Here is a 15,383-nt window from a genome sequence, read left to right as displayed (position 1 = left end):
AGGCACAGGGACAGTGGGTGAGGAGCCTGGCTGGCAGGGGCCAGCACTGGGCTTGGGTAAGCAGGGAATGGTTTTGGCTGGAGGGCTGACACCTCTCTGGTACAGCTGGGTGTTCCAGCAGAGGGCTGACACCTCTGTTCTGGAGGGCTGACACCTTGCTGGTAGAACAGGGTGTTCTGCAGGGCTGACACCTCTCTGTACAGCTGGGTGTTCTGCAGGGCTGACATCTCTCTGGTTCAGCACAGTGTTCTGGAGGGCTGACACCTCTCTGTACAGCTGGGTGTTCCAGCAGAGGGCTGACACCTCGCTGGTAGAACAGGGTGTTCTGCAGGGCTGACACCTCTATTCGGGAGGGCTGACACCTCTCTGGTACAGCTGGGTGTTCTGGAAAGCTAACACTCTGGTACATCAGGGTGTTCTGGGGGCTGACGCCTCGCTGGTACATCGAGGTGTTCCAGCAGAGGGCATCCCGGCACTGCAGGATATCTATCGGCCGGCCCGCTGTGCTGCGGGCTCGGGGAAGCACATTAGTATGCTTTGGGGACAGAGCTGTCACACTTGGTATTCCGTGTCGCCTGTGCGTTCCCGGCGTTGTTGTTCAAAGCCCACGTAGATCCACAAAGGCGCAATTAGCGATGGGATGCGAGGGTGTGCGTTTGCTTTAGGTTCAGTGGTGTAATTAGACATAAATTGAGATTTATGAATAATTTACAGACTTTGATAGAGGAGGAATGAAAATTAAGTGGGGAAAGAAATAAGTTTGTGTATCTCAGTTCAGTGTTAGAGTATTTTTAAAAAACTGTTTTGGCATAATCTTGATTGGCTGCTGTCTTGTAATGCTTTCAGAAATTAATTTGGTAGTTATTATTGAAATTAATTAGATGTTAAATGTTTTTTGCAAATCAGACTTTTTTTTTTTCCTGGGTGGAGGGTAATGATGTTTATTCTTTTGAAAGAGCACCGGTGAATTCCTTACTGCCCTTACATTTGTGCTTACATAGTATGTTTGGGAGGGGCTCAGGCATCCTACCCTGCTCAGAGCACTACTGGGACCTAGCAAACTAAAAATGTACAGCAGTTCAGAAGCTCTGGAATTGCTTTCCCCTCTCTTTTTGGGGGGTCTTTCAGAGGGAAGAGTGTGATGTTCTGGAACATCTCTATTGCCCTCACTTTAGTGCCTGGTTGCTGAATGTCATTTCAGATCCGGCATGTGGAGCACAGTGTTACTCACACTTTACCTTTGTTGCTTTCACAAGACAAGTCTAAAATTCTTGGTTTTCATTCCCCTGTCGACTCAGGTTGGGTGTTGTGTTTCAGATCTTTGTTACAAAGCTGCTTGCCTTTCGTGCCTGGGCACTGAACCCACAGTGAACATTGTACAGCTGAAATGCAAATGCTTTTCCAAATCATCTGGCTAGGTTGATAATTACTGCGAAAGGCAGGGAAGCGTGACGCTGAGGTGGTTATTGCTCTTTGTGCCCACATCTGAATCAGTGAACTGGCTGAGGTGTGCCTGTTACTGCCAGGGCCTGTTCCCTGGCCTGGAGGGCAGCTCACACAGTCTGGCTGCATGCACAGCATTAAACTTCCTTACCATCTGCAGTGGGCATCAGTGCCCAAACTGGCTGCTCTGGGGTCTCTCCACTGGGCCAGATTTTGGGCTGAAGAGTTATCTGGGAGCATGATAGCTGCCCAGAGTGTAGAAACTGTGCCAGACATTGTCAGGTTCCAGTAGACGCTGTAAATGAGGTTTCTAGTAGGTGCTCTCAGGTTCCAGTGGCTGGGAATATGCCTGATGCTGTTTAGTTTGCCTGTATAGATGCAGTGCAGGGATTCTGCACTGATCTATAACTCATTTCCCTTCTGTGCTTTTTGTTAGGTTGACTTTCTTTATCACTGTGTTGGTGGGAGAACTCTGCATTACTCCACACCAAGATGTGGTGCCTGAGTCCCTCCTTCTTCTATATCCATCTCAGTATGTGCAATACTGCACATATTGCAGTGTTAATTAGGATTCACTCCTCTAGAGTTCAGCAACACATGTTACAGGACGATTAGAGCTGGACCCTAAAAGAGTATCTGTGCACTCCACTAGCACTGTTTTTGGAGTAGTTTTTTATCTCTATATTAATTGAAACAGTTTGGTAGATTATGGATCCATGGAGGGCCTTGACAAATACAACAATCTGTGTAACACCACAGAGCAGGGAAGTCACCCTCATTACATCTGTAACATCACTTAGAGATAGTGTTTTGTTTGTGTGTGGGTTTTGTGTATTGGTTTAAGGTACTGAATTCAATACTTAATGGGGCATAAAAGCCACACCTTTTCTAACCAACATTCCCATAGCTATTGCTTTCCTTGTAATATCTTGAGCCTTATTTCTCCTCAGGCTTCCTGTCTTTGTCCACAGAAGGAATGACTCCATTCACTGCTGGCATCTTCTCCCTGTATGAGAACCTTTTAGGCCACAGCCAAGTTGTTGATTTTTATTTTCTCATGGATGAACTAAATAGTCAGGAGTCAGCTGAGCTCTTTGCCCTTAGGTTTTTGTGTCATGTGCTCTTCAGGGCAGAAAACGTGACAGTTTTTTAGGCCTAAGCAGCCAAAGGGCACTGAAGCCACCAGGAGTGAGGAGTGGGACAGTGGTGCAAAGACATGGGCAGCTTTCTCCACCATGTACCTACCAGGCAGGGCTTTTCTTCCCTCCTGTCTCTCAGGACTGGGCATCACTTTTAGTGGACAAGGATTCCTGCTGTCAGAAAAGTATCTGCAGCAGTGACCTTCCCAGTATTTCATTAGCTGATGAGTCAGACAAATGAATTCTGGCAATGAACTTTAACTCGATTAAGCAGTGGATTTTTAATAACAGAATTAGAAGACTAGCAACAATGCTTAAGGATTCACTGGGTACATAACAGGCTTTTGCTAGGTCATATGTAAAGCTCCTTGCTAATACATGGTTTTCCACTTCCACAGTTAATGTTTCACAGCACTTCACTGCTGCTTTGCTGCTTCTGTCTCACCTGTAAAGAAATGAACCCAGGCAATACATTTTCATTGCAGGTTTCCAAGAAGTACAGCGAGATCGAGGAGCTCTACCAGAGACTGGCAGCACGGTATCCACAGGTCTCTCTGCCACTCCTGCCTAGAAAAGTTCTCTTTGTGGGGGAATCTGACATCTCTGAGCGAAGAGCTATGTTCAATGACATCATGAAATTCATCTCCAAAGATGAGGATCTAGCAACGAGTCCTGAGTTACTGGAATTTTTAGGTAACTAAAAGATGTGAGTGTCCCCTCTCCCAGGAATGTGCTTTATGGAAGTGTTAAGTTCTTGACTTGGGCAGCCAAAAACTAGAGAGTGCCAGAATAAAGGCTGTCCCTGAAAATATCCTCATGTGCATTTACAGTGCTGCACAGTCATGTTTGCTAGTGTTTCTCCCTCCTCTAAATGGACACCTGCCTCATTTACAGGTGTTGATAGGTACCTTCAAAACAAGCATTGTGCTAGCCTGTCCCTGATTTCCTGCTGTACTTCAGAGCATGTAAGTTTAGAAGGCTTAATAGTCATATGTTGTCAGTGGGGAGATGGACCCTAAAGGGACAGTTCAGGGTTTCTCTTACTGAGCAACTCTTCCATGTTTTGTCTGGTTTTCCTGCAAATTATTTACTCTGGGAAAGATTTAAATGGAAGACAGATTCTTTGTTAGTTAAACACATTCTATAGCTAGCTTTTTCTTCTTTTTAGTTTGCTTTAATTTTTTTTCTTAGTTTTCCTTAGCTTTATGTCCAGCTCTTGTTGTCTTGTCTAGTGATTCTTACAGTTCTTTTCTGCTGTCTCTTGGGCATAGCAGGGAGTTACTGAATGGGTGGAACATATGAGTTCTCTGCTTTTAATTCACCTGAGGGCTGCTGAACAGCGAGTACTCCAGCCTGGTGCTGTGCAGGATTCTTAGTGGAGGGTTACTTTTAAGTGAAGTTGCAAGAAGCTAACAAGTGTAAACAGCCCATTTTGCAGAAGTGTCAGGTGTGGCCAGATTAGTTCTGTGAACTGGGAGCTTCCTAAAGTCAAAGGGGGCAAAGCTGCTTAATGCATGGCAAAATCCAGGTAGTAAGGTTTTTGTTTGGGCTTTTTTTTCCCTGAGCAGTATTCTCTTGGAAGCAGATCCCTTGCACAGAGTATTCAGAATTTATGTTGATTGATCTTTGCTTGCTGGTTAACCTAACCATGGTGCACATCTGTAGGTAAACTAGGCTGGACTTCATTCTGTGGGCAGGTTGGGTGCAAGTAATGTGAAATCAGAATTTGCATTAGAATAATGTCAGTCTTACCCTGATTTGGCAGATGCAGACATGAAAAGCTGGGTGAGATGAGTCTCCCATGCCATGTTACTTCAACAGTCAAAATGGTGTAGCCATGAATTTTATTCATCACAGTTTTCAGTAGCCTTTTTTTTACCTGGGCTCATGATTTCAAATTGCTTCCCTGGACATTCAGAAACTCCCCAACAAAGAACCATTTTCTCCTCATTCTGCTGCTCTTTGCATGAACAAGTGTGGTGAGAAGACTTAGTTTTATTTTTCAGTTGGCTGAATTTGCTGAGCTGGATGCATCTTGCATACTGAAGGGTGTTAGAACTTCAGGCTTCATTTTTCAGTGTAAACTGAAGAGCTGCTGTAGAAACATGCTGTCCAATGCTCTAATTTTAACCCAAGTTAATTAAACTGTATCAAAAAGAGGATTTTATCTCTACTAGCTATGTGAAAGTTAGCTACCTACATCTATGCAGAGTATTTACAGTGTCTCTGTAGCCAGTAGAAGAGAAATAAGCACTTCAGAGAGAAACTCACATGACTTCATTTGGATGGGATGAATCACCACGTGGAAATTCTATTGTTTCTGTTGACTGTAGAAGGAACATAAATAACAGATTTGACATGTGCTGCTGTGTCTCAGATAAAGTTCATTTCCTCTATCTTTCTCTACTTAACTATTTTGAATCAGTAAACAGATCAGACACAGGATGACACATAAAGGGAGCAGTGGGAGTGTTTTGAAAGAATTTCACAAAAGCTGATCATGTCCTTCATTCCTTAAACAAAACTCTCAGCAACAAGTGCAAGGTATTAAAAAACTGTATTTTTTATCTTGTATACTCAGTTTTGCCTCCATTATTGTGTTTTGCAGGAACAAAATCTTCCAGTGCCATTGACTTCAAGGGTAAAAACATGCCTGATGACAGGGAGAAAGATGAAGATGAGGCATTGGATTTTTTCAAAGAGGAGAAGACACCTGACTTAATCTCACAGCTTTTATCAGTGGAAGATGTCAAAAAAGGGGAGAAAAAAGAAGAGGGAGATGAGGAAGAAGAAGAAATTTTAGACCCTCTTGGTATAATCAGGTATGCCTAAAATCCTGTAAATTAGGTATTTAGACTTCAGCCTTTCTGAATAAGGCTGTTGTATGTCACTGTCCCCACACTGCTAAATTTCACAGGGGAGGAGGGGCCTCTACACTTCATGAATGAGGTGCTTTGATAGAGGGAAGAGACTTGGTAGTGCCTTTTCAGTGCATCCCTCAGGACATTGAAGTGACAGGGACATGATGAGTGCCTTGGTAGCAGTCCCAGCTACAGAAGGTATTTTGCTGGGCACTGCAGGATTCCACCACAGAGCATCAGCCCTCCAGCACCCAGTGGATGTGCCTTCTGGAGTACACAGGACACTCTGATTACAGTGTCTGGAACTGCTTTTGAGCTCACTTGTGCCTTTTCTTTCCTTTTTCCTTTGTCTGAAGGTGTCAGATGCTAAATGCCACTAAGGCATATGCAGGAACAGCTTGAGAAACAGTAATTGGGTCAAAGCTTCCTGATACTGGTATCTGTGTGTCCAGTAATTTTCAGCCAGTTACTTTCTTTCCTTCAAGATGGAATTTCTCACTGAATTCCAAACTGATTTCTACTAAACTCTGGAAGCAAATTAAGCTTTTCTGTGCTCGGATCATGAATATCAACTACTTTTTAGGGTGTCTCAGGCTTTAGATGTCCAAGTGGAGAAGGTGTAGCTGTTCTTGATCTTCAGTAAGCACTGACTGACCCAAGTGGATGGTTCCAGCCACCCAGAGAGCCAGCCACCACTGAGTGTTGTCTTGGATCTAGACTGTGCTTTCAAAATGCTTCTGCATAGCAATAGGAAGTAACTGAGAGTAACAAGCCAGACCCCTCTCTTGGTGTTTCCCAGTGGCATTAAATAATTTCTGGGGGATCATTCACTCTAGGTCTAAGCTAGAGTCTCCTACACTAAGTTTGGTCAAATAAGATGAATAATACTGGAAGCACCATTTGGACTTTCCTCCTGCTATTATAATCATGTAATTGTGGATGCCCAGATATTGTCCTTTTTACTTGAAGTATTTAATCCTTTAAATCAGAAAAGATTCACCAGAAAAACATTAACTATTACTCTTTTGATAAAATGTGCTGAATTACTCAGCATCAAAATTATTCTTTTGTTTAAGGAGAGTTAAAAAATTTAAGTAACTATTTACAATAAGAAGTTAGATAAAGCAATACTTCCCACAAAATGGTCCTTAGTTTGTATTTTTACAAAAGCAGCTGTCCTTTTTTGGATAGGAAAATGATCTATTGGGTTAGCAAATGCAATGTTATATTTTCCAACTTATAACAAATAGAAGCTGTAAAAAGCTTGCTATGCCAAAACAAGCAAGAAGTTTGCTTTTCTGCTCTGCACAGCTTGACATAGCATTTGAAAATCTTGATTATTTTGGTCTTCTAATGCACTGAAGGATGACAAGACCTGGTATTTAATCCTCATTTAGTTTATTGCTTCCATTCCTTCCAAGTACAGAATTGTTACTGAATCAAAATAGCTTCATTTATATAAGAAGTGTGGTCTTCACTGGGACAGAGCTGCAGCTCTGCAGCAGCAGTTATGCAGTCAGATGTTTTTCACTCTAAAGCAGTGGCTGGCTATCTATAAAAGACATCTCCATATCTGTTTATTACTGTTTCTGTGATTCTCACATGTGCAGTGTTGGGGCAGAAACATGAAAGTGGAAACAAGAATTCTGAGGTGGATTTTTCATTGTCGCTGTTCTCCTGCAACTCATCCTGCTTCCATGGAAGTTATTTTCAGCTCACATCAATGGAGATCAGATTGTACATCAGCACTGTATCCCAGCTCTGTGCCTTCTAGTAAGAGGTGTCTAGGTGAGAGGCCAAAGGCAGGAGCTTAGTAGTCAGTGGATAGGCAGTTCTCAGGGGACATCTTAGGGTCTTCTGTGCCTGTTAAAATGTTTGGTGCTTGCATGCTTTGAAGAGGGTGCTGAAGCCCCATAGCTTTAGTGCTTCACATGTGCTTGAAGTTACTTTGGCATGGGAATGAATAAACAGGAGGTGAAGCAGATAGATAAATGTGTTTAGTAGTAAATTGTCCCCTAGTGCCTAGTAAATTCAGGTTTAAAAGAAAAAAAAAAAATCCATGCTCCTTTCCCCTCTGAAAAACCTTTGGAAAGCAGTAGAGTCAGCACTGAAACAAGCCAGTCCATTTTGTGAAGTAGTGGTGTCCAGAGTGCTTTGAGCAGCAGAGCTCCAACCTAAATTGAATCATGTGTTTGGCATAATCTTACAGGTTTTTTGCTTTCTGGATGAGGATGAAACTGCTCCAGTAGCACAGGCCTCCATATGCTGTCAGCATGCTTCATTTGGTAACAACTTCTCCTGGGCCAGAAGGCTGTGAGTTGGATTTGGCCCAGCACTGCTGCTGTGCTGCTGAACCACCCAGTATCCAGTTAAATATCAGGCCTTAGGGGTAAAATGCTAAGCTAGGGGCTTTTTTTTCTGGTTTTGTATTGCTGGTGTCCATCCAGGTGGAAGCTCATAATGGGCTGGTTCCTTTTGCCTGGAAGAGACATCCCAGTGGTGCTGATTGTCTGCCTCACTTTCAGGGCTGTGTCTGAGCTGCTCTTTGATGTCAGTTCAGCTCCTCATCTTTTGTGGGTATTAATGATGATCTACAAACTTGCCAGTTCAGCTCCCCATCTTTTGTTGTTTTGTTAATGATGATCTACAAACTTCATGTTTCTCTGTTGTATAGTTCTTATGCCTCAAAGCTTTCTCTCTGTGTTAGCAGAATGATTCTGGGATTCTTACTCTTAACAGGATTCTTACTCTTAACAGCATTTTGCTCCTCTTAACAAGAGGAGGGCTTGGGGTTTTGCTCTTTTTCCAAACCAGGAACGTGTCAAAAACAATAGATATTTCTGATTAAGTTTTCATCTTTTAACAAGCCTCCTCCTTTATATTTTTTTACCCCAGAAGCCAGGTTCTTCCTAGAATAAAAGGTGCTAAATATTAACTTATATTTGTGGGATGCAGTGTTGAAATTCATTGAAATATGTTCTCTTCACCTTCTGCCTTTCTTGATAGTTTGGAGTACTGGTATTCCAGTGTATTGTCACCAATTACTCTGCAGGTTTTCCTGGACATTTGTAGAAATCTTTTCAGCTTTGGACAGAATATACAGGTCCTGTAGGAAAAATAACTCCTAATGCAGAATAAGACTATTCTTTGATATCACCTGTGCATAAGGGAATGAATTATAGTATACTCACGTTTGTAGCAGTGGCACACTTATAGCTCTATTTCACTCTTCTTAGTACTTTAAGTATACAGTGACTTGTAAGTCATTGTAAATCTCTCATAGCATTTTTTAAAGGTGCATCTCTTGGGTTTGGGGTTTTGTTTCCTTTTTTTTCTCTTGAGTCAAAATCACTATAATATTCCTTTGTTAAAATGTTTTATTTCCCTGATAAGTAGGAAACATAATTAACTCCCCATTGTAGGGACAATATTAGGTATATTGACTTTGCTTTGTCACCACTCTTTGTCACTCTTCTTTAAATCCATAGAGCTCACCATTTGCAGATACGTATTTTTAAATCCTTAGTAGGCCACCATGGTGCTTTGGTATTGGAGTTTTTAAAGGCGTAGTATTTTTAAAAAATGTTTTGAAGGATTTTCCTCATAAATTGCAAAATAATATCATGTGGCTAGTCTCAGTTGCAGGGAGTTCTCCAACTGACATGCCTTTAGGAATGAAAGAAACAAGAGCAGCCTGAAAGAGGCTAATACATCTGAAGGACAAGGCCTGGAAGAGAAGCACAAGTTGGATGATCTATTCACCTGAACTTGATAGTACTGTTGAAAATTCTGCAATGGAAGAAAGGTGTGATTTGCCAGTGGTTTGAAGGGAGGTTGGCAGGGAGTGAGGGGAGCTGTGTGCAGCAGGGATCCAGAGCAGCAGCAGTGCTCAGCCAGGGCTGACTGGGCAGTGTCTGGCTGTGGCTGTACTATGACATTCTCTGTCCTCTCAGTGAGGCTGGCTGTGTCCAGAATGCAAGTGCCTGCTGGCCTGGGCTCCCTCCTGGGCTGTGATTGGCATGGTTTGGGAGAAGGCAGGTTGTCCCAAGCCAGGGTGTACCAGGGGCTGTTCTAACAGCTTGAATTGTTGAACTGAGCTCCTGTGCTCAGGCCCAGGCTGTGAAGAAATTATTCAAAAAACTAGTATGGCCCCTGTTCTTCTACCCACAGAGCTTTCTGCCTGCTGCCATCTTTACTCCACTCTGCCCTCAAGTTACCTTAGGGCTTGACTTTCTGTAGACAGGTCAGGCATCCAGTTTGGATGCTTAATTCAAGCAAGATGAAGTTCACATTTCCAGGTATTCTTCTTAAAGCTAGTTAAAAACACATCACAGCAACTGAATTGGGTTTTGTCTTCTTCCTCTGTGGGTGAAATACAGAGTTCCACTGTTTATATTTTGAAGCCAAGAGCTTTAGCATCCCTCTCCTCCCACTTTGTAGTCACAACAACTGAATTTAGTACTTGTATTCAGTTCATTCCAAAAACCTCAGACAGCAGCTGATTAAAATGACTGTGAACCAGCTCCTCTGAACAAAGCAGCAGCAATTCTGCAAAAGGAGTGTGGCTGCCTCGTGGGTTAAAACATGCAGCAGCCCTTTCAGTGCATGCATTTCTTCAGCTGCAATTACCTTCTGAGGTAATATTTGTTCACCACTTTGGGAGAACCCACCTTTTCCTGAGCTTTTTTTTCCTGTCTTCATCAGCTCTCTGCAGCCGTTGTAGGAGCCTCTCCTCCACACAGGGTTCCTCCCTTCCGTCCTTTTTCCTTTGCCTCCCTAAATCTTTCAGTGACAGCATGTATTTCCCCAGGCATAGGTTTTTCCTGGCAAACTGCACAGAGGTGAGTATTCCCTAGGCAAGAGTTCTTCTGTCTCATCATGGCTCCTGGAGAGTTTCTATCTTGATTCTGTGCCTTTACTATTGTTTCAGAGGATTTCCTTATGACTTCTCCTCATCCAAATTTGTGCCTCTCCTGAGGAATACAGACACGTGGGTAGGTGGAAGCTTTGCATCTGGTGTGTTTAAATACAGACACAGCTGAGTCCTGACAATAGTTAGGAAGGGATGGGGCTGGTGAGGGCTGACCTTTTGGGTGTCTTCTGCCAGGGGTTTTTTAAGTCTTTTTGTAGCTGGTTATTGCTGGGGTCAAGCTCAAGCACCTCTAGTGCTAGAGGTTTGCTGTTGCTGGGTTTAGTTGGTAAGGAGATTATTAAGGCTTTCGGTGCTTTTGCTGGCTGCAGATGAAGTAGGTGATGGCTTGGAGCAGCAGATTGGCAGGGAATGAGCAGCCAGGAGCCAGCCCTGGCCTTGCCAGAGCCTGTAGAGCCAGGCAGGCTGCAGGAGGAGGGTAGGTTGGCACACAAGCCAGAAGTTGTTTCTGGGTTGCATCCTACACCTTTGTGTTTCCCAGCCCCTTAGTGGCAGTCAGGCTAGAGCTTGACTCCTGAGTTGTTGATCCCAGTCCTCCCTTTCCTTTCCTCTTCCCTGTTGTGGCAGAAGAGCTGAGAACAGCCTCAGCCTTCTGTCTTTGGGGAAGAAATAAGTGGCATCATTTGATCTTGCTTCCTCTGCCAGAAACCTTGGGCAGCTGAGAGTGGCTGATGGAGAGGCAGAAATCAGCTTAAGGGCAATCCTGCATTCGGGAGGATTCACCTATTACAGCTCTGGGCACAATCCTGCATTCAGCAGGATTCACCTATTACAGCTCTGGGCACTCCATCAATAAAACCAAGTGGTTTTATTGATGGAGTGCCCAGAGCTGTAATAGGTGAGGGCAGTGTACTTGCTCATGGATTTTCCCCCCCAAGGAAGAAAATTTCTGCAGGCTGGAGTGGTGTTGCAGCGCAGCTGCTGTCTGCTGGACAGATGGTCTGGAGCAAACTTGTCAAAATGTGCATTCAGCTGCTGTGCCTTCTGGTCCTTGGCTGGCAGGATTGTATTGCTGCCACTCCTCAGGCATCCTGCTCCTCAGCCACTCACAAATTCACAGCTGCCTTTTGGTCCAGCCAGGTACGTGTTTGCTTCCCCTCTGAATCCAGTAGGATTTATACACAGCATAAAAACAACTTGTCTGTTTGTCCTGGTCAGCTAAAAGAGAGTGAAGGTGTCAAAACATCAAAGAGTGAAGGTACAGGTTATTTTTTTCTTTAACAAAATTCAGATAGTCAAAACAATGAATGGCAAAATAGAGCTTTGTTTTCCTAGCAGTGTGTGTATCTGTGCTCACAGCTGTGAGGCCTTCAGAGATTTAAACAGGCAAATCTCTATTTTCTGTCAGTTGTTGAGTCACAAGCTTAGGTTGCAAGGCATGCTTGACCATCACTTTGCCAAGTGACACAAGTATTTGTCACAATTCCAATCCAGCTGCTGTCAGATTGGCAACTCACAACATCCCAGTAAACAACCCTCTTGGTCTTCTACTGACAGATGAAATTTTTCTGAAAACCAAAGATAATAGTCTGGTATAGTGTTCTTCTCCATCAAAGAGAGAAGGAGAAAAGGGAGCAAAAATTCTGTATTACCTAACCAGTTAGAGGATAAGCCTGCCTCACTTTTCAGAAATTGTCTGGTCTCAGCCTTTTTTAGGGGCAACCTTGTAGCCTCTCCTTGGACTGTTTTAACTGAGTGTCTAGGGAGTAAAGCAGGTTGGCAGGAATGCTCTCCTTGCAGGAATTCAGTCCCTTCAGTTTATCTCCTGAATATTTTTGGTTTTATAGGTGCTTTGTGAGTGGTATTTCCTATGCAGAGGGCTTTCCTTTCTTTTCTGCCACCAATCCCATCTCCTGAGAACAGCTTCCAATGTGTTTCCTTACTGAAAATCTTTCTGTGCCCCCACAAATGGGAGGTTGAGGGAGATCGAAAGGAAACAATGGAAAATGAAACCATGTTTAACTGCTGGATCTCACAGACTCATCCATATTCATTCTGTTTAAAGTCTTCTGAGTGGCAGAAACCTGTTCTTTTGAGATAACTCTACAAAGGTTTGTGTGGCTCTGAGTAGTGGAACTGAGACCCCTTCCTAGCTGTACTTCCCAGCCAGGAAAATCAAGTTGGATATGAGAAGGACTTGGCCCTCTTTTCTCATGGCTTTCTTTGGGAGGGCAGACTGAATGGAATTATGCTCAGGAAAACTGAGATTTTTGGGTACTCCTGGACTTGTAGTTGACATATCCATAAGCACTCCTTCAGGAGAGTGTATTGCACAAGTGGTTGCTGCTATGTCTGCACCTGGCAATCAGAAAGAACTGTACCTTGGGATCAGAGCTAGGGCATTCACACTGTCAGAGAGGTTGGGAGTGGATACACAAGTCACAGCTCTAAAGTTGGCTGCTCTGTGTTTTCTTTTCTTTTGGAAATAGTCATTTCCCTGACCTAAGGAAAAGTTGTGTGAGTTCTCCCCGTGCCAGCATTGTCCTTATCTGCATTCATATTTCCCTGTCTAGTGTTGGATTTTTGGTCCCATGAGATTGTGCAGTCATTATTTCCCCAGGTTTTTAAGCAGTTGCCTGGCTTAAAGTTCAGTGATGAGTTTTTGTCATGACAGGCTTGAGTGATTCCAGTACATCCACAGCTGGAACATGAGAATCCTCTGGGAAAGAGTTTAAGTAATTATTTTAATGTGCTTCATTTTCTTTCTGATTAGAACACTGAATATACTTTAATGGGTTTTATAAATAGTTAATTTGTGTTTATGCCATCATCCTAAGCCCAAAGGGCTGAAAATAGCTCTCTAGTCTGTGTAGTGTTACAGCTGTGTACCATCCAGTGGTGCTTCCAAGCAGAACACAAATGTGACTTCACCTGGGGTAAAATGCAGCAAGGACTTAATTGCTTCATGCAACACTGCATTGCAGCACTATAAATGAAGAACACTTAATTCAACTGGAAATGCAGAGAGAATTGCACCCATGTAAATGCAAATACCCAGCTTGGAATTTGACCAGATTATCAAAGTATATTGTCTCCTTTTGATAAAGATTTCACAGGATTTTTAACAGACCTGGTTCATTGTTTACAATGTACTAAAGGAATAAAAGTTAACATGCATTTTTCTGTATACAGAAGAACTGTAGAGCCAAGTAATATCAGGGAACTGGAATGAAATGCCACTGCCACTAGCTGGTACCAGCTTTCAAATAATTCCCATACTCCTCTGAGTGAACTCCTGGTTTTTGGTTTCTCCCTCCTGTTTGGCAGGACGTGCAGACATTTGTAGCAGAGCTAGGCAGCACTGAAGGTGTGCAGGAGCTGCTGTGAGCATATCCAGCAAGTCCTTACTTAACTGAGAAAGAGAGGAGTAGAAGGCAGGAGATCCTTTAGAGAGGCCACAGCATAAATTTATGACTGCACAGAATCAGAAGTGCCTTTTTTTTTTTTTTTTTTTTTTTTACTTCTCCTTTGGAAGAGGATTCAACATGATGTAATTGGGCAGATTTAAACATGTTTTGTTTCACGGACTTTACAATAATAGGATGACTCAAGTCCCTAATTAGAATAAAAAAGCATTACCTCATCGATGAGCCTGCTCCTTTCACCAAGGCAGGGGAAATCTTTAATCAACAGATGCAGGGAACTGCTCATAGATGAGACAGACTGCTAATGAGGGAGGGATTCAGAGCTGCCCTACTGCTTTACTGTGCACTGAAGAAGCTGTCTGTGGGGTGAATGTGGGCTCAGTTTAAGTAGAGATGGGAGACTTGTTTTTCCTTTCATCTGATGCTGTCAGGTTCCTAATTCAGCAGACTTAATAAAACCATTGTTCATTTTCCCCATGGACCTGCTGCAGACATTTCTGTCTTCATTTCAAAGGATCAAAGAATCAGCTTTTGAAAAACCATTTTTGAAAGCAATCTGTAAAACTTCGCCAAAAATGCATGATTTAGCTGTATAACTATAGATTGGTACTAATTAACACACCTGGGGATCACATCTTTTACTGCTGCCCCTTGCAGCATTTGGCCAGGTCTGGAATCACCTGAATTTTCAATTAAAAAGGAATGGCCCTAAGGACAGATGCATCTTGGACTCAGCAGCTCTTCATTCTGCACTAGAATTTCTTGGGTCATATCACAGTACTTAAAAGTTAGATTTCTCCATTATCCCTTTAGTAAAAGGAATAAAACTGATTTTATAGATCTGCCTGGGGAAAACTTTCCCTTTGCACAGAAATATGGCATTCAGATAGTTGTTAATGACATTGTTGTTGAAGCAAAAGAAATGCTTTCCATTACCTTCTGTACATTTTGGGTAAAAGTCAAACCCTTTTTTTCCATATTGCCTGATATGCCCAGTCATGTCCAGATCATAGGGGGAGTAAGATTCATTATGAAAGTGAAATACACAGCTGTGGTCGGTGGTTTGACTGTGGCTAAACTAGTAAATAAAAGCAGACAGGAGCGGTAGTGTTGCTTTTGCCAGCTAGAATAAAGTTGCTTCTGTCCAACAGTTGAATCCTTCCGCTCCCCAGAGCAAACTGGCCATGTCCAAAACAGGAAGAGCCCTAAGCTTGTACTGATCCCTAAACTTTGTCCAGCCATCATTTGGGAAAGCAATAATTAGCCTGGGCCAAATTCATGCTGGGGAGCATGCTACAAACTCACAAGGCAGTTACTGTGCACCATTATCCCAGCCCATGCACCCACCACATTTATTTGCTGTTGTTGGCCTTTTTTTTTTGCCCTCTGGGCAGCCTGAGGAATGTGCATTTTTAGAAATGAGGATTGGAGCTGTTGGGGCCCTGTAAGGAGGTGCCAGGCAGTACTGAGTGTATGACTGTCACCTGAGGATGCTCCCTGCCATAAACCCCCAGGTTCTGGCTGCTGGCTCCTCTCAGCTGGCACTCTCTGGGTGGTGGCACAGTTCAGGAGCTGGCCTGGAGCTGGATAGGTGCAGCCTGCCTCTTTGGGGCTGTAACAGAGTTCAGCCCCGTGGGTGTGAGCT

The 15,383-nt window shown here is 43.2% G+C and overlaps 1 protein-coding gene across 1 annotated transcript in view; it reads left to right on the top strand.

Annotated features, from left to right (window-relative positions):
- HS1BP3 (HCLS1 binding protein 3) overlaps positions 1–15,383 on the top strand; it is a 55,804-nt gene that overhangs the window by 12,739 nt on the left and 27,682 nt on the right. Inside the window, exons 3-4 of the mRNA XM_054630355.2 lie at positions 3,068–3,275; positions 5,191–5,404. Of these exons, the coding sequence (XP_054486330.2) occupies positions 3,068–3,275; positions 5,191–5,404 (422 nt within the window). The remainder of the gene's footprint in view (positions 1–3,067; positions 3,276–5,190; positions 5,405–15,383) is intronic.

The sequence above is a fragment of the Agelaius phoeniceus genome, chromosome 3, assembly GCF_051311805.1.
Source record: "Agelaius phoeniceus isolate bAgePho1 chromosome 3, bAgePho1.hap1, whole genome shotgun sequence".
NCBI classification, from domain to species: Eukaryota; Metazoa; Chordata; class Aves; order Passeriformes; family Icteridae; genus Agelaius; species Agelaius phoeniceus.
Note: the sequence above shows the minus strand (reverse complement) of the source record. Positions and strands in the feature narration are given on the sequence as shown.